Below are 21,089 nucleotides of genomic sequence, written 5' to 3'. Positions count from 1 at the left end.
AGGGAAAGAAACATCCTTCATGTACTGCTGGTAAGAATGTAGAATAAAGCAATTTTTCTGAAAAACAAGCTAACTTGATGAAAATTCTACTTCAGATCTAGGAACAAACAAGAGAAAAAATTATGTACAAAGCCAATGAAAGGCATGTAAGGAGAACGCCGATTGCAGCATTCTCCATGGTAATGAACTGACAGTTAAACAGGCACCTTCCACCAGGGAGACCAGTAGGTCAAGCGTGCTAAATACCTACAGAGATTACCGGTCAGCTGCCAGAAACGAGCAAGTATATACATTGCACAGTACCATGTATGTATGCCCAACCTGTTCTTAACTGAATAGAAAATAATATATACTCCTTGCAGAAAATTTGAAAGATAAGAAACTGATTTTAAAAAGAGGAAGACTGATGTGAATGTAAAATGGTGCAGCTGCTGTGGAAAACATGGGAAGTTCCTGGGTTATGGCCCAGCAATTCCATTTCTAGGTATCTATCCGAGAGAAGTAAAGACTTATGTTCACACAAAAACTCATACATAAATATTCATAGCTTAGCCAAAAAGTAGAAATATCCTAAATGTCCATCGACTGATGAATGGGTAAACACGATGTGGCATAGCTATACAATGGAATTATTCAGACCTGGAATAGGAATGACGTACTGATACATACTACAAAAATATAAGCTAAAATGAACAAAGGTAGAGAAGAGGTCACATACTGTGATTTCATTTTACATGAAAAATCTAGACAGGCCGGTCCATAGACACAGAAGTAGATTAGTGGTTGTCGAGGGTTGGGAGAAGAAAATTTAGAATTTAGTCCCTTTGTTTTCTCTACTATGAGGAGTAGGGAGAGGAAAAGGGGGACAGAGAAAGGCATTAAAAAATATTGCTATAGGTTGCATGTGCTCATTAGAAAAAGACAAAGAGAGGGACCAGCAGTTAGTGTAATGGCTATGTCGCTGGACTCCCATGTAGCTGATTGCGGTTCGAGTCCCGGACCCGGTGGCTTAAACTCACGATGGGCGCCCATGTGTGCGTGTCCAAGATCCTGAGAGAAGAATGGAGGAGAAGGGATTGCGGCATGGCCATCCCCCCTGGGGAGTGATTTCTTGCTTTCTGTCTCTATGTCTCTGTCTGATGAGCACACGCGCCCTATAGCAAAAACATCTCAAAAAAAGAAAAAAAAGAAAAAAAAAGAAAAAGAGAGAAAGGAAAAGTAAAAAGCACCTCCACATCCCCACCAAGGAGGATAACCATGCCACAATCCCTTTTCCTCCATTCTCCTCTCAGCACTTGGGCAAATATACACATGCCTGGGGAGTCTCCCAAGTTGCCAAAAGCTGTCAGGCTCAGGACTCAAACTATGCTGTCAGTCATATGGGATCCAGCTACACTAACCACCATGCCACCAGCTTGGCCAAGATAGGCCTTTTTTTTTTTTTTTTTTTTTTTTTAAGAGAGAAAGTTTTTTGCTAAAGGGTGAAAGCATTTTTGCTATAGGGTGCAAGTGCTCGCTGGGAGACAGAAAGAGACAGAAAGCAAGAAATCACCTCCCCCCGGGGGTAGCCACACCACAATCCCTTCTCCTCCATTCTGTTCTCAGGATCTTGCAAAACTCATGTCATGCACCCACGCCTGACATGAGTTTTAAGACGTCGGGTCCTGGATTTGAACCGCAGTTGACTACATTGGAGTCCATCATCTGCTGGTCCCAAGAAAGACATTTTTTCAAAGATAAGTTTTACTTATTTATCACCAAGCAAGAGAGAGAGAGAAACAGCACCCTTAACAAGGTCTCAATGCTACAGTCTACCTCAAGCCTTCAGTCAGCTCCATTTATTTCATAGGCAAATGCATGCCTGTCATACTCAGGGAAACCTCCAGACTCAAATAAGGAACCTTGCCATGTGTAATTGCCTCAGAGAGCATCCCATTTTACTGCTGCACCACTGAATGGTCCCAAAATAGTCAATCCTTTTTTTTTTCTTTTTAAGTTTTTGCAAGAGAGCATATGTGCATGTCCAACAAAGACAGAGAGGGAACATGAGAAATCACTCCCAAGGGGATATGGCCACGCCACAATCCCTGCTCCATTCTCCTTTTGGGATTTTGGACATGCATATACACACATCCAGCATGATTTATCAAGCCACCAGGTCCAGGACCTGAAATGGAGTTGGCAATGTGGGACTCCAGCACCTTAACCACCACACCACTTCTGGCTCCCGCCAATAAAAGCATTTTTGACAGGGTCTCACTGTGCCTTCATTCTCCTTCCCTAGCCTCCTAATCAGCTGGGACTATAGTCATGCACACCTATGCCCAGTACGTTCAGGTAGGCCTGAGAACTGAACGTCCAGCCTCCCAAGTGGTAGTGCTATTTCTGTTTGCCCCTGTGGCTGGGCTAATTTGTTTATTTTCTGAGGTGATGGATATGTTAGATAAGAGTTGGGTGACAGAATTAATAATGGTGGTTATACAACATTGTGAATATAATAAAAACCACTGAAGGTATTAAAGGGGCTGGCAAGGGGCATGGTGAGTTAAGAAAATGTGGCCAATCACAGTTCAAGTCCTAGATCTGGTGGCTTGCTTTTTTCTTTCCCTGTCTCTCTCTGGTCAAATTAAGAGAATGGTAATGATGAATAAAATTAAACAAATGATTCTTCTTTTTCAAGACAGATTTTTGCTATAGGGCATGTGTGCTCACCAGGGAGACAGAGACAGAAAGTGAGAAATCACCCCCAAAGGGGATGGCCACACCACAATCCCTTCTACTCCATTCTCCTCTTGGGATTTTGGGCATGCACGTACACGTGCCCAGCATGAATTTTAAGCTGCCAGGTCTAGGACTCGAATCATGGTTGATTATATCAGAGTCCAGTAACATAACTATTACACCATCTGATAGTCCCAATAAATGATTCTTTTTTAAAAAGAAAGTAATTATTACTAATAAAATGGTTAATTTTATCTCAATAAATTTTTACATAGTAGGGAGAGGGATCTTCAATCTCACCACACAGAGATAACCACCATTAACATTGTGGCCTATTTTATTTCAGTCTTTTTCTCTACACAATTAAGATTGTGCTATATTGAGGCCAACAGGTGGCACGGTGATTAAGGTACTGGGCTTTCACATGACCTACTGTGGTTCAAGCCCCGGACACGGTGGCTTGAAAATAATGCCAGGCATGTGTGTGCATGCCCAAAATCCCAAGAGGAGAATGGAGAAGGGATTGCAGCATGGGCCATTCCCACCCAGGGGAGTGATTTCTCACTCTGTGTCTCTGAGAGCACATGTGCCCTATAGAAAAAAAACCTCTCTTAAAAAAAAAAGTGTCATATAAAAAATTTTATCCTACTCTTTTCACTTTAAGATAATATCATGAGACCAGCAGTTAGTGTAATGGCTATGTCACTGGACTCCCATGTAGTCGACCGCTGTTCGAGTCCTGGACCCAATGGCTTAAATTCATGCTGGGCGCGTGTGCGTGCATGCCCAAGATCCCGAGAGGAGAATGGAGGAGAAGGGATTGTGGCGTGGCCATCCCCCCTGGGGGGTGATTTCTCTCTGTCTGTCTGGTGAGCACATGCACCCTATAGCAAAAACCTCTAAAAAAAAAAAAAAAAGAGAAGATGATATCATAAGCATTTCCTCATGTTGTTAAAAATTCTTAGTAAAAAAATCACTAGTAATAGATGTATGAAGTTTATAATATGGATGCACTAAAAATTACTCGATTCTTCTACTTGAAGATATGTAGATGGATTTCAATTTTTTAACTGTACAATTCATTGTAAATAATGCTGCAAATTGACAATCTATGCACAACACAAGAACTGCAATTACAATGTTCAGGATGATTTATTTTAAATAAAAGTACTTGGTCTGAATTGTAAACCACTTTAAGATTTTTAATTTGTTCACTAAACTGATTTGTAAAGAGGCTGTACCAATTCATACTCTACTAGCAGTATATGAATATCTTGAAGACTCTCCTAGCTTTGGTTAATATTAAATGTTATATTTTATACTATCATTTCTGATAAGTGAAAAATAGCATTTTTTTTAGAGAGTTTTTTGCTATAGGGTGATACACTTGCCAGAGTGACAGAGACAAACAGAGACAAAACGTGAGAAATCCACGCCTAAGGGGAGATGGCCATGCCACAATCCCTTCTTCTCCAGTCTCCTTGAGATTTTGGACATGCATGCACATGCACCTGGGTGAGTTTGAAGCCGCCAGGTCCAAGACTCAAACCACAGCTATATGGAAGTCCAGCAATATAACCACTACACATCTGCTGGTCCAAAAAGATAATATTTTAAAGAAAAGGTAAGTGCCAGGTGGTGGCACACTGGTACTGCAAAGAGACCCATGTGTGGGAAAGGTCCTGGGTTCACATCTCAGGACCATCACAGAGTGTAGGGTGTGAGGGTACAACCGTGCTCTAGGCCAGCTAAGATTCAGGGTGGACTGCAGTGTGAGGACCCTGTTACGGATGCCTATCTGTCTCTTGTGAAAGAAACACATAAAACAAACTTTAAAAAAATTTAAAAAGTACTCAGCTTTACCAGTAATCAGTGAAATAAAAATTAAAGTGGTGATAAGATACTACTACCCACTCACTAGAATAGATAAAATTGAAAAGACAATAAAATATTGCTGGTAATGTGAACGACATGTTTTTTTTTTCTTTTAAAGGATTTTTCGCTATAGGCAGAGAGATAGAGACAGAGACAGGTAAAGAGAAAAATTACTCCCCCCTCCCACCCCAGGGGAGATGGCTATGCTGCAATCGCCTCTCCTCAGGTCTTCTCGTGGGATTCCGGGCATGCATGTACACATGCGGCATGGTTTTCAAGCCACCAGTTCAGGAACTTAAACTGCAGTCAGCCACGTGGTAACCTAATATCTTAACCACCATACCACCTGCTGACCCTGAGCACTGTGATTTCACACTGATAACAGAAGTGGCAAACTATCTGGCATTATCTAAGGTTAAATACATATGTAACCTACTACCCAGAAGTTCTACTTCAAAATATATCAGAAATGTTTGCACACATGCACCCAAAGTATCCGTAAGAATCAGAAAATGGAAATAACTCAAAAATGTTTATTCAGCAGTAGAATGGATAAACTGTGATATAGTCACACACCGGGATATCATATGACAACTGAAATGAACAAACAATAGCTACCTGTAACAATATTGATGGCTCGCACACTACTGATAATAAGCCAGAAAAAGAACACATTCTGTATGACTACATGAATATAAAGCACAAAAATGGGACATGCCAATATATATTGTTAATAATGACAGTAGTTACCCTTTGGGAAGGAACAAAGATTGAATGGAGGATGTGAGGCATTTGAGGGGTGTTGATAACATTCTATTTCCTGACCCAGGGAGGGTAGTGTGGAGTGACAACTCAAATTATGAAAAAGTGACCACCACCCCAGGTGTTCAGCCATAGTTTGGGCATTTTTCTTTATGTTATACTATAATAAAATTAAAACAAGGTATTTTAGACTTCCATTTTCATTTCTTTTTTTTTTTTTTGGAGAGGTTTTTTGCTATAGGGCACGTGCGCTCGCCAGAAAGAGAGAGACAGACAGAAAGCGAGAAATCACCCCCCAGGGGGATGGCCACACCTCAATCCTTTTTCCTCTTTGCTCCTCTTGGGATCTTAGGCACGCACGCACATGCGCCCGGCATGAGTTTAAGCCACCGGATCCGGGACTCAAACTGTAGTCAGCTACGTGGGAGTTCAGCAACATAGCCATTACGCTAACTGCTGGTCCTCCCATTTTCATTTCTTAAGTACATAAGGAAGTATTCAAGTTTTCTGATAATTAACCAGCCATTTGTATTTCCTCTTTAATAAACCATTATGTGTTTTTTTCCATTTTTATTTTGGTGTCTCTAGGTGTGCATTATTTACATGGGGTCTTTCTATCTCAAGTATATTTATCTATTGTCCTTTAATATGGGTATTTTAATTTTCAATTCCACTGATGACTTCAGGGTTCAAAAGATAGAGACAGAAAGACAGAAAGCAAGAAATCACCGCCGGGGGGATGGCCACGCCACAATCCCTTCTCCATTTTCCTCTCAGGATCTTGGGCACGCATACACACGTGCCTGGTGTGAGTTTAAGCCACCGGGTAAAGGACTTGAACTGCAGTTGACTACAAGGAGTCCAACAACATAACCATTATGCCAACTGCTGGTCCCAAAAGTTTTTATTAGTGAAATTTCTTATTGTTTTACATTGTGAATGATGTGTTATAATTACATCATTCATTGCCAATACACTTAGAAAATCCTTTTCTATCTAGAGGTCAGAGAAAGACTAACATTTTACTCTTTTTTTTTTTTTAAGTTTGCTACTGGGTGTATGTGTGTTTGCAAGAGACAGAAAGAGAGAGGAAAAGTGAGAAATCACTCCCTAAGAGGGATGGCCATGCAGCAATCCCTTTTGTATTCGCTCAGAAATTTCAGGCATGTGCATAATATCTGCTTGGTGTTTTTTTTGTTTTTGTTTTTGTTTTTTAAGATAAATTTTTGCTATACGGTGTGAGTGCTCACCAGAGATACAGAGAGAATGAGAGATAGAAAGTGAGAAATGATCCCTCCCACCACCACCACCGCCAGGGGGGATGACCATGTCACAATCCCTCTTCCTCCCTTCTCTTCTTAGGATTTTGGGCATATACACATACATGCCTGGCTTGAGTTTCAAGCTGCTGGGTCCAGGACTCAAACCACAGTTGGCCATGTGGGAGTCCAGCACCTTAACCAACATGCCACCTGCTGGCCCCAGTAAAACTAGTTTTAAATTTCATTTCCCAGGCCAGCAGGTGGTGTGGTGGCTGACTATGGTTCTAGTCCCAGACCTGGCAGCTTGCTTTCTTATTTTTCCTCTCTCTCTGTCTCTCTCTGGTGAGCACATGTGTCCTATAACAAAATAAATAATAATAATAATAATAAATAAAATTAAATAATTCAAACACCTTTGTTTCCCTAACAATAATAATAAGCACATATAGTAAATGTTCAAGACACACTTGCTCATAGACTTCTCTCTCTTTTCTTTTTTATTTAAATTTTGCTTTAGGGCATGTGCACTTATTGAAGAGAGAGAGTAAGAGATGAGGGACAGCGAGAAGACCCCTTGGGGGGTTGGCCACACCACAGTCTCCTCTCCTCCATTCTGCTCTTGGAATTATGGCATGCATGTACACATGCTGGCATGTTTCTTGAGCCACTGGGTCTGGGACTTAAACTGCACAGTTGGCCATGTGGGATTAATCGACCTTAACCACCACGACTTACTGGTTGACTCTTGTCTTCTCTTTTTGTCCTCTTAAATCTGCACTATTTAAAAAACAGTTTGGGGCCAGCAGGTGGTGTAGTAGTTAAGATGCTGGACTCCCACACAGTTGATCATGGATCAAGTCCCAGACCTGGCAGCTTCAAACTTATGCCGAGCATGTGTGCAAGCCTGCCCAAAATCCCAAGAAGAGAATGGAGAAGAAGGGATTGTGGCATGGCTATCTCCCCGAGGGTTGGGGTGGGGTGGGGTGATTTGTTGCTTTCTGTCTCTGTCTCTCTGGTGAGTGCACTTGCCCTATTGCAAAAACCTCTCTCAAAAAAAAAAAAAAGTTTGGTATACAAATGACAAGCATAAAAATTAAAGTTCTATTAACAACAAATGATCCACAGAAAATATGAAATGTTATATTTTATTAAAAAGAACATGTCACAGGGCCAAAGGGATGTGGTGAAGGTGCTGGGTCCCCATATGGCCTACCACATTTCTAGTCCTGGACTTGGCAGCTTGAAAATCAAGCCAGGCACATGTGCATGCATGTGTGCCCCGAATCCTGAGAGGATAATGGAAAAGAAGGGATTGGGGTGTGCCATCCACCTGGGGTGGGGGTGGGGGTGATATCTCACTTTCTCTTTGTCTCTCTTCCACAAGTACATGAGACCTATGGAAAAAAACTAAACAAACAAGCAAATAAAACGACATGTCAATTAAAAATTAAGTTTAGGGTCAACAGGTGGCATGGTGGTTAAGGCACTAGATTCCCACATGGCTGACTTCATGGTTTAAGCCCTGGACCCAGAGACTTGAAAATCATGCCAGGCATGTGTGTGCCCAAAATCCTGAGAAGAAAATGGGGGAGAAGGGATTGTGGCATGGCCATCCTCCCTGTAGGGGTGATTTCTCACTTTCCCTGTCTCTCTCTCTCCATCTTTCTCTGATAAGCACATGTGCTCTATGGCAAAAATCTAAAAACAAAAACAAAAATTAAGTTTAAAAAACTTCTTGACTATTTTTGGGATACTGGAAATGTTCTCTCATGAAGAGAACGATGGTAGTTACAGGGTGCATGTGTATTTAAAAATCCACTGAGTTGTATATTTAAGATATATGTGCTTTTTTTTTTTTGAGAGAGAGAGAAGAGAGAGAGATTTTTGCTTTCTAGAGAGACAGAAAGTGAGAAATTACCTCTCAGGGCCATGCTGCAATCCCTTCTCCTCCATTCTCCTCTTGGGATTTTGGACATGCATGCACACACGCCTACTGTGAGTTTTAAGCCACTGAGTTCGGGATTCGAACTGCAGTCGACTACGTGGGAGTCCAGCAACGTAACCATTATACCATCTGCTGGACCCAAGACTTAAGTGTTTTATAGTACAATGTTTTAAAAACTGGCAATTTGAAGTAATGGAATTGCTTTCAGTTGAATTTTAGTACCGTATATAACATCTTTATGATACTACACTTAAAGATCCAGAATGAATATTCAATGTTGTATATAGTATTAGAGGTTTTGAGAAACACTTAAAAATAACAAGAGAAATAAAAATAACCACCACCTTTTATTCCATGCCAGGCTCTGTCAAAGGAAGTGACAAATTCAAGCTCTGAATGTATTAATTATATTTCAAACAAGCCAGTAATATGGCAATTCAAGGTCATCTCCAGCACGCACAGTAAAAATTAGAGATCAGATTTAAGGTGAAGGTAGCACAGAACTTGTTTTAGGAACAAGGCATAGATGTTTAAAAATATAACTCTACAAAGAGCCAAATAATAAAAGGCTCTTTGCTGAGGAAAAGATCAGACACGGCAACTTTTGAATTAAAGGATCTTCCCCAAATTTGTGGTGTTCCACCACCTACTGGAGGCCCCAAATGAGAACACACCACCCCGACTTCACTGGCTAACCCTGGTGCTTCCATAGATACAGAACCTCCGTGACCCTTGCACTACCTGCGAGTATCAGGAGAAACCCATAGCTCCAGCCACAATGTCTAGTCAGACGAGGTCCAGTTCTAGTGTTTTGGTCATTTACCAAGTTAAATTAATTTGTTATTACTATTTTTGAAAGACTTATTTAATTCTATTTACTATTATTATCACTTTTCAATTCATTATAGGGCACATGTGCTCACCAGAAAGAGACAGAGACAGACAGACAAAGTGAGAAATCAAGCCAACAGGTCGGGGACTCCAACCATAGTCAGCCTGTGGGAGTCCAGCACCTTAATCACTGTGCCTCCTACTGGCTCCTAAGGTCATTTAAAAATCAGGCCCTCACAATGGTGGATGCTCTTTAAGATGTGTAACGAACTACAAATTGTTTTCAGAAAAACCACTCAAACACACCCCTTCAGCGTTGTGGTTCTGAGAAACTGCTAAAGTGGGTCATGTTTACATCACTGTTCATATAGCAACCCTTACATATACACAAATAGGTGAGCTCCAGACAACCTCCCTAGACACCTTACTATGTTCTTCATTTCTTCTTAGAGTAGTAATACTTTTTACATACAAAACAATACAAGAACTTATATATAAATAAAAAATCATGACAGATAAAATAACTACCTACAAACCAACTACCAGACTCAAAAGAAGAAAACACAAAACAAACCATGCATCTATTTGTGTTTTTCTGGGTATTTCTGATAATGACCCACCTTCTTCCCCTCATAGGCTACAGAAGAGTTTAAACACATTAGCGTGAGACACGCAGAACTGGGAAAGCACCTTCATCTTAGGCGGTAGCCTGAAATACCCTGTTGAGGACCAGAGGCCCTTGCACGGGTTGGCAGAATGGAAGACTGTCCCATGTATGCCCAACCCCTGCCAATTCCTCAGCCTCCTTTCTGAAAACCTTTTCTGTTCCAGTTACCATGAAATATGAATACTTAAGTGTCCTAATATTTCCATCTTTTTGTATCCTGTTACATGTACACTGCCTTTACCAGGAATGCTCTTACTTGATGTTGTTATAGGGCATGTGTGCTCACCGAAGAAAGACAGAAAGAGAGGGAAAGTGAGAAATCACCCACTGGGGGGATGAGTTTGCCACAATCTTTCTCTTCCATTTTCCTCTTGGGATTCTGGGTGAGCACACACAAGACCCATCGTATTTTCTAAGCCTCCAGTTCAGGACTTAAACCATGCACTTGGCTATGTGGGATCCAGCTGCCTTAACCACCATACCACCTAGTTGGCCCCCTTCTCTTAAATGTTCTCTCTCTCTCTTACAGTTTTTAATCACTTCTTCATTTTTTTTTTTCAATTGTCAGAGGGGCACGTACACTCACTTGAGAGAGAGGGAGGAAGATAAAGAGAAAGAAAAACAAAAACAAGTGGGGCATGGTCATGCTATAATCCTTTTCCTCCATTTCCCCATCTCATTAGGATTTTGAGAACACACACATGTGCTCAGTGTGTTTTGCGAGCCCCTGGGGTCAGAATTTAAAACGCATTTGGCTATGTGAGATTCAGCTTCTGACGTACAGTGTTTAACCACCATGCTGCAGTCAGGGTCCCAACTTTTTTGCTTGAAATGATTACACATGCATAAAGTCTCAGGAAGCTTTTCTTGACCTCTCCAAGGAGAGCAGGCCGTATTTTTCTGTTGTCTTCCAGCATCTCTATCTTAAAAATTACTTAGTTTCAACTATTGGTTTATATGTTTCTTACCCACTAGCCTGGGAGCTCTCTTCTCTGGAAGTCTAAGGACATTCATTCAGCTTTATACTCCCAATGTACACAGCAGGTACTTAAATATGTTTTGAAGGCATGGATAAATATATCAAATAATTATCCAAGCATTTTGACGACATTATGCAAATTTATTTCAAGTTTAATCTACAAAACTGATGCCAAGTACAAAAGGAAGAAAGCAATAAGATGAGCTAATGAAGGGAAAACGGAATCAAGACCATCAGGGGAAATGTTCAAGGAAGACTTGCAAACATATGTAGCCCAACCACAGCTCCCAGATGGGTGAAAACTGATACGAGGCTTATTTCACATTCCTAGGTTTGGTTTCAGTTCCTCTTTAGAGCACAATGAAAATTACTTACTGGTTGTAAAGCTCTGGATACCTAACTAAGTTTTGGATGAATTCATTCAGTCCTGCTCTTCTTTGTTTAATAAAATCTGTAAGAGAGATATAAAATTATTAGGATTATTTATGTCAGACTATGTAATTATCAATATAGTTATATAAGAACAAATAAGCACAAGATACTAAATACGAATGAAAAAGCTATTTATTAATCCATGCAACTTGGTACATAATGAAGAATAAATACTTAGAAATTGACATACACACACACACACACATGTGTATATATCCACACAAGGATTACAAAATTAAAATATTAAGAGTGCAGATAACAGTCTATCTCACACAAGAAAATTCTGAAAATCTGTTCATTTTAGATTCTAAACAAGGTCTACAAAAGTTGGAGAGGCCCTTTGCTCTGCTCAGCTGATCAGGTACTATCAGGAAATGAGTAAAAATAAACATGATGACACTGATGACCAAAAATCAGAACTTATTTAAAAAAAAAAATAAAATAAATAAAACGATAAGTAAGGACTACTGGAAATCCTTTGTAACCAGAGAATGATGATTCATTGGTTAGCTAGGTATCACTAAAAATCTGGTTTAACTCCTGCTGTGAAAAACTCCCTGGAAGGACCAGCAGTTAGTGTAATGGCTATGTCGCTGGACTCCCATGTAGTTGACCACGGTTCAAGTCCCGGACCTGGTGGCTTAAACTCATGCCAGGTGCATATGTGTGTGTGCCCAAGATTCCAGGAGGAGAATGGAGGAGAAGGATTGTGGTGTGGCCATCTCTCCAGGGGTGATTTCTCTCTTTCTGTCTCTCTCTTTCTCTCTGTCTTTCTGGCAAGTGCACATAACCTATAGGAAGGTCATAAAAGCAAAAAGGAAAAACCCTAAAAAAAAAAAAAAAAAAAAAAAAAAAAGAAAGAAAAAAGAAAGGAAGGAAGAAAGAAAAGGAAAAAGGAAAACTCCCTAGAGACCAGCCAATGGCGTGGTGGTTGAGGCAGCTGGATTCCACATGGCCAGCTAAGGGGCTCTGCCACCTGTCAGATCTAAGGTAGTGTTGAATTCTCATGGGAGCTAAAACTTGTGTGATTGTTTCACTGCATATTGCAATGTGGTGGTGGTGTATTTGGGTCATCCTGGGACCAATTTCCCCCCATCGTCTATGGATAGACTGTCTTCCACAAAACCAGTCTCTGGTGCTGGGAAGGTTTGGGACTGCTGCTCTAGCAAGTAAAACAACAAAACACTTTGAACAACATATGGGCACATTTTCCTAATAAATAATTTTCCACCATCTTCAAAGTGTTTTTGTTGATAGTTTAGGCTCATGTAACAGAAGTTTAGCAATAAACATTACAAATAATTCTTGGAATTAAAAAGAAATATTCAAATATTTTGTCTCGCTACTTACTAGCTAATTGACCTTAAATCTTTCAAAGACTTAAATCCTTACTTGTAAAATGGGGGTAATAATATTAATACATCATAATACCATTAAAGGATTAAACGAGATAATACATATGGGTTTATAGGAGAATATCTAGCAAATGGTAAAAGTACAATCATCAGCTATTATTTTTGTTGTTCACGATTCAAAAAGCCATTATTTTAAACCCTAATTCCTAAGAAATACATCTGAAAGCTGAAAATACAATCCATGTGATTTGAGAAAATGTCTCCTAATGGTGAACATCTTGGTAAAAATCTATAAACAATATTCTATTTAATAATGAATTTTCTAGCTGTTAGCATAGTGAGTGGACCCCACATGGCTGACTGAATGGTTCAGTCTCGGACCTGGCAACTTAAAAAACACACTGGGCGCATGTGTATGTGAATAGAGGAAAAGAGGTTGCAACATGGTCATCCCTCTTGATTTTTTCACTTCCAGACCCTATCTCTCCCCAGCAAGTGCATGTACTCTATAGCAAAAATAGACAAACAAACAAAGACAAAATCCAAACAAATAAAAAATGAAACAAACAGAATAATGAATTTTTATTTAATAAATTGATTTCTCCTCAATAAACATTTTAATTATTTTATTGTGCTTATTTTTTAAAGTTCATGTTTGTTACAAAAATGATGGGTTATTTCCAATCATGTAGCTTTATTTCCATTTTACTTATTTATTTTTTAGTTTTTGCAACAGGGCATGTGCACTTGACAGGGAAAAAGGAGAAAGTGAGAAATTCCAGGGAGGACAGCCATGCTGCATTCCTTTCTTCTCCATTCTCCTCTTGGGAGTTGGGGCACACATGCACACACGCCTGGCATGATTTTTCAAGCCACCACGTCTGGGACTTAAACTGCAGTTGGCTAGGAATCCAGCCCCTTCACCACCATGCCATCTGTTGGCACTTATTTCCATTTTTTAAAATTTAAGGTATGGCTATTAAATAACATTTATAAAATTGGGTCTGATCTCTTGGATTGAGATGCAGTTGGTACCTTTTTCTTGTTGTTGTTCAACTATGAACTGCCTGTAGAATTTTATGTGGGTATCTTCCAAGGACATTTTTCCTGTCACCAGACAGTCAAGCATATGTGGTGTTTGCATATGCACTGAGGCCAGCACTGTAGCCCGGTGGTTAAGCACTGTGCAACAAGAGTCAGATCCCAGTACAACTCAATTGTTCCTTCCTTCTTTTTTCCATGGTTTCATGTATTTGCAATTACTTTTAAAACCTAGTATTTTCCAGGTACTATAAATCAATAATAAAAAACAAAAGACCTCATCCATACCTTTCTAAAATCTCCAGCTTACTACAAGACAGATTAGCAATTAAAATGAAGTATATGATACACTCCCAAGGAAAAACAATTCTATATATAACAGGGAAAGTGAGAACATTCTCCAACCCTAAGACTTATCAAGTATACAGAGTAAAGACCCTCAGGCCTGTCCTATGGCCTAGAGACTGAGGGAGATGAACCCCACAAGGTTGACTGTGTGGTTTGAACCCTGGTCCTACTGGCTGGAAAAACAAGCTGGACATATATGTGTTCATATGCTTAAAATACTGACAGGATGGAGAAATAGAGAGGGCACTGTGGGTGGCCATGCCTGCTCAGAAGGGGTACAGTTTCTCCCTCTCCCCTCTCTGTCTCTCCCTGGAGAGTATATGCCCTCCCTAAAAAGGGGCAGAGGGAGGAAGAGAAGGAGGGGGAGAAGGAGAAGGAAGAGGAAAGGAGAAGAAAGAGGCCCAGGAGGGTGAGGAGAAGGAGGAGGAGAAGGAAAGAAAACAAGGAGGAGGAGGACAAGGAAGGAGAACAAGGAGGAAGAAGGAAGAAGAAGGAAAGAGGGGGAAGGAGGGAGGGGGACGAGGAGGAGGAGAAAGAGCAGGAGAAAGGAAAAGATCCTCTAGTCTAGACAGCTATAGGGAATAAACAAGCAGTCTCAGGAGGAAAAATAAAGTTTTAATTAAAGCAGAACTGTAAAGGAAATATGAAAAAAGATGCAGGATAAAAGTAGTTGGTTAATCGTGACAGAATTCCACAGGACACAGTGAATAGGCCTGGGATGGAAAGGAATCATGTACAGTTAGGTTGGAGAGAAGAATAGTTTGAGATGAATAGTTTGAGAGTTTTAATTGTGTGTAGTGACCAAAGAGCAGACATGTAAACTTTTACAGATTGAATGGGTTACAACCAAATTATTTGGGTAGGGAGGATAATACATTCAGGATTCATCTGTAGCACAGGTATATAGTGACTCTTCTGACAGAATTCCTGGTAGAGGGACCAGCAGTTGGTGTAATGGCTATGTCGCTGGAATCCCATGTAGTCGACTGAGGTTCGAGTCTTGGACCCGGTGGCTTAAATTCATGCTGGGCAAGTGTGCGTGCATGCCCAAGAACCCAAGAGGAGAATGGAGGAGAAGGGATTGCGGCATGGCCATCCTCCCTGGGGGGTGATTTTTCATTTTCTGTCTCTCTGTCTCTCTCTGTCTTTCCGGCGAGTGCATGTGCCCTATAGACTGAGGGAGATGAACCCCACAAGGTTGACTGTGTGGTTTGAACCCTGGTCCTACTGGCTGGAAAAACAAGCTGGACATATATGTGTTCATATGCTTAAAATACTGACAGGATGGAGAAATAGAGAGGGCACTGTGGGTGGCCATGCCTGCTCAGAAGGGGTACAGTTTCTCCCTCTCCCCTCTCTGTCTCTCCCTGGAGAGTATATGCCCTCCCTAAAAAGGGGCAGAGGGAGGAAGAGAAGGAGGGGGAGAAGGAGAAGGAAGAGGAAAGGAGAAGAAAGAGGCCCAGGAGGGTGAGGAGAAGGAGGAGGAGAAGGAAAGAAAACAAGGAGGAGGAGGACAAGGAAGGAGAACAAGGAGGAAGAAGGAAGAAGAAGGAAAGAGGGGGAAGGAGGGAGGGGGACGAGGAGGAGGAGAAAGAGCAGGAGAAAGGAAAAGATCCTCTAGTCTAGACAGCTATAGGGAATAAACAAGCAGTCTCAGGAGGAAAAATAAAGTTTTAATTAAAGCAGAACTGTAAAGGAAATATGAAAAAAGATGCAGGATAAAAGTAGTTGGTTAATCGTGACAGAATTCCACAGGACACAGTGAATAGGCCTGGGATGGAAAGGAATCATGTACAGTTAGGTTGGAGAGAAGAATAGTTTGAGATGAATAGTTTGAGAGTTTTAATTGTGTGTAGTGACCAAAGAGCAGACATGTAAACTTTTACAGATTGAATGGGTTACAACCAAATTATTTGGGTAGGGAGGATAATACATTCAGGATTCATCTGTAGCACAGGTATATAGTGACTCTTCTGACAGAATTCCTGGTAGAGGGACCAGCAGTTGGTGTAATGGCTATGTCGCTGGAATCCCATGTAGTCGACTGAGGTTCGAGTCTTGGACCCGGTGGCTTAAATTCATGCTGGGCAAGTGTGCGTGCATGCCCAAGAACCCAAGAGGAGAATGGAGGAGAAGGGATTGCGGCATGGCCATCCTCCCTGGGGGGTGATTTTTCATTTTCTGTCTCTCTGTCTCTCTCTGTCTTTCCGGCGAGTGCATGTGCCCTATAGCAAAAATCTCTCCAAAAAAGAAAAAAATTCCTGGTAGATAAGAAGACTTCTGTCTCCCTCTAAGTAGCCATCTGTGACCTGGATTGGGCTCTTATATTTTAGGAATATGTTCCAGCCGTAAGGCTTCAAACATACAGGCTCCAGATTCCTGAAGCCCTGTGTGTCAGTCAGCTCCCCAATAATGAACAACAGGAAATCTTTTTGGTGCCCCTTTCAGAGGTCTGCAGTTTGCTATGTACAGAGTGCACGCTTAATGCATGTTTCTGAATGTAAGAATGAACACCCTCCTGGTGTTGACTTAAAGTTAGAAAAGTAACCTAAATTATCCTTAATGATTGATAAATTTAACTTAATTTCCAAATCTGTATTTACTATGTGTATGTGATACTTGGTAAATTTATGAACCTAACAGTGGCTCAGTTTCCTTATCTTCTATAAAATAAAAGTATTTTATAGATTTTGATAATATAGATAAATCAATAAAAAAATAGTGATAATTATAATATCTACTTCACAAGGTTATTGTAAGGAATCGATGAATTAAAATACATAAAATGTTTAACATTAGGCCTGATACCCAGTAAACACTTTCCTGAAACATTGTTTTCACAAAGCATGAGCTCAATTAGATTGTGGTAAGAATTTTATTTAACTTTATTAATTATTTATTTTTATTTTTAATTTGACCAGAGAAAGACACAGAGAGAGAGGAGGACAGTGAGAAAGGATGCTACCAGGTCCAGGACTCAAACCATAGTCAGCCATGTTAAAGTCCAGCGCCCTTAACCACCATGTCACCTGCTGGTCCCTCTATTAGGTTTTTGAAGTTCTGCACTATTATACAGCACAATGAGTATGTTAACTAATTACTTCTTCAAACTTTGACTTCACTGAATGGCTAATCTATGAAGTTACTGCTTACCTGGATCAAAATTATCACCAAATATTCTCTTAGCAGGAATCTTCAGGGTCATAGCAGGAAACTGTTTCTTTAACTAGAATTTTTTAAAAAATAACATTTTATGAATTAATTTTACAAGCCTTCTAGTTATGAATGCACCACAACCAAATACAATTGAATTTTAAAGAAAATTCATCACAAAACATTACTTTTAAATATATGATCACATGATTAAATAATACCAGCAAAATACCACAGATTGATGAATCATCCTATTTTGTCTCAATAAGACATTTAGTATCTGTGTGGTCTTGGAAAAGTTTACTTAACATCTATGTGCCTCCCTTTTCTTGACTATAGAATGGAGATAATTTTAGCAATTACTTCACAGATCTGCTGTAAATCCCTTTTTAAAGTTTATTTATTCTATGAGAAAAGGCGGAGATAAAGCACCCTCTAACAATGTCTTGAGACTATGATCCACTCCCGGGCCTCAACCAGTAAGGATCATGGGAACACACGTGCCTGGCACACTCAGGGAGGTCTTCGGTCTTAAATTCGGTGACTTCCCAAGTGGGTCTAGCTCCCTGAGCTCTTGTTTAATGACTGAGTCACCAACATGTCCACTGTGGTGAGGCTTAAAGGAGATCTTGTACGTGCTTTGACTAAAATCTGGCCTATTTATAAATTCTGAATACATGCTGCCCATCGTTACCTCTCTGTATGAAAAACTGACAATAGTTTTCTAACAAAGCTAATTAATTCTGCTTTTAATGCCCTATGCTTTAGCCTTCCCCTCATTCATATTCTAATACATTTGTTTATTAAATCTGATTGTCTTCAGAGAAGCTTGACCCTGAAGAAATTAAATTTGAGGCAGTGAAGTTATAAAAATAGGTTATATTTGTATTACAAGCTTAATGCCAAAAATCTGCATGCACGTATAGAAACGATAGCTCTTAACTACCCACTGACAGACAGTACAGAGAACAGAAGAATCACTCTATACCGTGGCATGCTCTCAGCCAACCTCAGACTGAAAAGGCTGTAAACAAATGACCCTGTTTTAAAAAATAAAGTGTAAAGGAAAGAAGAAAGGCAGAAAATAAACCTAGTGATTAAAAGACATTTAACACACTTACCAAGCACTCACATAAACACTAACTGGATATTTAATATTAAAACATTACTGTTTCTTTAGTTTGAGATGTGATAAGAATTTGTGTGTGTGTATGTTGCTTTCAAGAATCTTTATCTTTTCAAGGTACATATGAAAATATTTACAGATGAAATGGTATGATTGTTGTCTCAGATCTGTGTCAAAATCACAGGGAGCTAGCTAGAGATAAAGATGAAACAAGAATGACGACAGATCAGTAATTGCTGAAGCTAGAGGGTAACCTATTATTTTCTGTATGGATACTAGTCTTCCTCTCTCTATACGTGTCTGTAACTTCGACAAAAAGTAGTTTTAAAATATAAACTCTTAGGTGCAGGTGGTAGTGTACTGAACAGCAGTGCTAGAAGGTGCACAGCTTACTATGGGGTTTGGATCCCTGGGCTGGCCTGAAAACACACCAGGTGTTGTACATGCCCCAAATCTTGGCAACCTGGAAGGCTGCTGAAAGGGACTGAAGCATAACCACACCCGGGGTGGGTGTACTTTTCTATCTTGCCCGGGCATACTCTCTCATAAATAAAACAAATACGACTTGGAAAAATAGATATAAAAACGATAGTCATAAAAAATACATTTAAGCTGACAATCAAAATGCATGTAGTTTGAAATTTCACTGTCTTTCATTTTATTCTAAAAGAAGCACAGAGAACGGACGTGTGTTTTTGATCTTAGGAAAATCCGGGCCAGATTTAACCTGATTTCTGTAGTTTCAAATAACCCAACTGATAACATGTTCCTGTTATTTTGTTTTTAACCCCCTCACAACAGGAGGCAGAATTAGGAATTACGTAAAAAGAGAAAGGTAAGACAGAAAATAATGAAGTAAGAAAAAAATGATAAAAGGAAGATAAACACAAGAAAAATGAGAATGAATGATGAAGACCAAACTATACGTTAAGAAAATTTTCTTGCACAATGTTTAAAGCCGGGGCGTTTCATGGAACAGAGAATGAACATGATCCTGGGGGAAAATGTCCAAAACAAGCTTTCCTAATTTACCTGTATGCTTAAAATACTCAGACATTAACAACCTATATAATTAATCACTAGCTGTTTAAATAATGAAAACATCATTATAAAGACACACCACTGGCGCAGTTTCTAGAAGACAGTTCCTACTCCTCTCCCTCTTATGAACAGTTCCACTTCCACAAAAGACAACATGTTGAGAAGACACATCCAGGCTATAAAATCTTTTATGCAAAATACAGAAAAAAATCTCAAATTTCGTTATTAGTAATTCTTTAAACAAAATCTGATCTTGTCTCTCTAAGAAGCTCCTATAAACTGTGTGTGTATGTGTGTGTGTTTGGCAATACTATTGTTTCATCAGTTTTATCTGAGCATAACTTGAGTAGCTTGATTGGTTCAGTTAGAACATATAATCCTCCGCAAAAAAATAAATTAAAAAAAAATAATGGTCAGGGCCAGCAGGTAATGTGGTGGTTAAGCGCTGGACTCCCACATGGCCAACCATGGTTTGAGTCCTGGACCTTGAAACTCATGCTGGGTGCCTGTGCATGCATGCCCAAAATCCTGACAGGAGAATGGAGGACAAGAGATTGCGGAGTGTCCATCCCCTTGTGGGGTGATTTCTCACTCTACCTTTTTCTGTCTCTTTGGCAAGAACAAGTGCTCTATGGCAAAAAACTAAAATGTAGGTCATGGGTATCCAAGAGTTTCAAACAGAGCTAACACCCACTTCCAATATAAGCCATTTTAAAAAAAGTCACTTAAAAATTATGGAAGATATTCCCATATAAAAACACTTTATTGGCCATTATTTTTTTGTTTTATTTTGTTTTGTTTTTGAGAGGTTTTTGCTATAGGGCACGTGCGCTTGCCAGACAGACAGAGAGAGACAGAGAGACAGAAAGCAAGAAATCACCCCCCAGAGGGGATGGTCACGCTGCAATCCCTTCTCCTCCATTCTCCTCTTGGGATCTTGGGCACACACGCACACACGCCCGGCGTGAGTTTTAAGCCACCAGGTCAGGAACGCGAACCGCGGTCGACTACATGGGAGTCCAGCGACATAGCCATTACACTAACTGCTGGTTCCTCATTATTTTGTTTTAAAGTGTGACTTACAATCAAAAAAGACTACCTCAATATCTTTTGATTAAATAATATTTAAAAATTGTATATAGTTAATTTTATTTGTATATGCATTAAAGAAAAATTAAAAACAGAAGAAAACATAGTAAGACATTAACTATTAACTCTAAGTAGCAACATTTAAGTTTAATCTATTAGGCTGTCAGAAAAGTCATAACACATTTTTACATACAAAAACATGGAAAATTACATCAGGACTTTTCCAACGCTCCAGTAGTAGTACAGTCATCTCTCAGTGTCTCGGGTGATTGTAATGTAAATGCTATGTAAATTAGCTGTTAGACTGTATTATTACAGTATAACGAATAATGAATGACAAGAAGAAAAAGTCTGTACACGTTCAGTATGTATACACACCACAGCGTGTCAGCAATAACATAACATTTTCCATCACAGGATATTAAACCTGTGGATACAGAGGGGTGACTATACTTTCCTCTA

The 21,089-nt window shown here is 39.8% G+C and overlaps 1 protein-coding gene across 3 annotated transcripts in view; it reads right to left on the bottom strand.

Annotated features, from left to right (window-relative positions):
• Positions 1-21,089, bottom strand: part of SGK3 (serum/glucocorticoid regulated kinase family member 3) — a 135,385-nt gene that overhangs the window by 40,372 nt on the left and 73,924 nt on the right. For all 3 annotated transcript variants that reach the window (XM_014588587.2, XM_014588588.2, XM_006150457.3), the window contains 2 exons: positions 17,372-17,444; positions 11,418-11,493 (listed from right to left, as the gene is read on the bottom strand). In XM_014588587.2, coding sequence (XP_014444073.1) covers positions 11,418-11,493; positions 17,372-17,444 — 149 coding nt within the window. The remainder of the gene's footprint in view (positions 1-11,417; positions 11,494-17,371; positions 17,445-21,089) is intronic.

This window comes from Tupaia chinensis, unplaced genomic scaffold (assembly GCF_000334495.1).
Source record: "Tupaia chinensis unplaced genomic scaffold, TupChi_1.0 Scaffold000288_2, whole genome shotgun sequence".
Lineage (NCBI taxonomy): Eukaryota > Metazoa > Chordata > Mammalia > Scandentia > Tupaiidae > Tupaia > Tupaia belangeri.
Note: the sequence above shows the minus strand (reverse complement) of the source record. Positions and strands in the feature narration are given on the sequence as shown.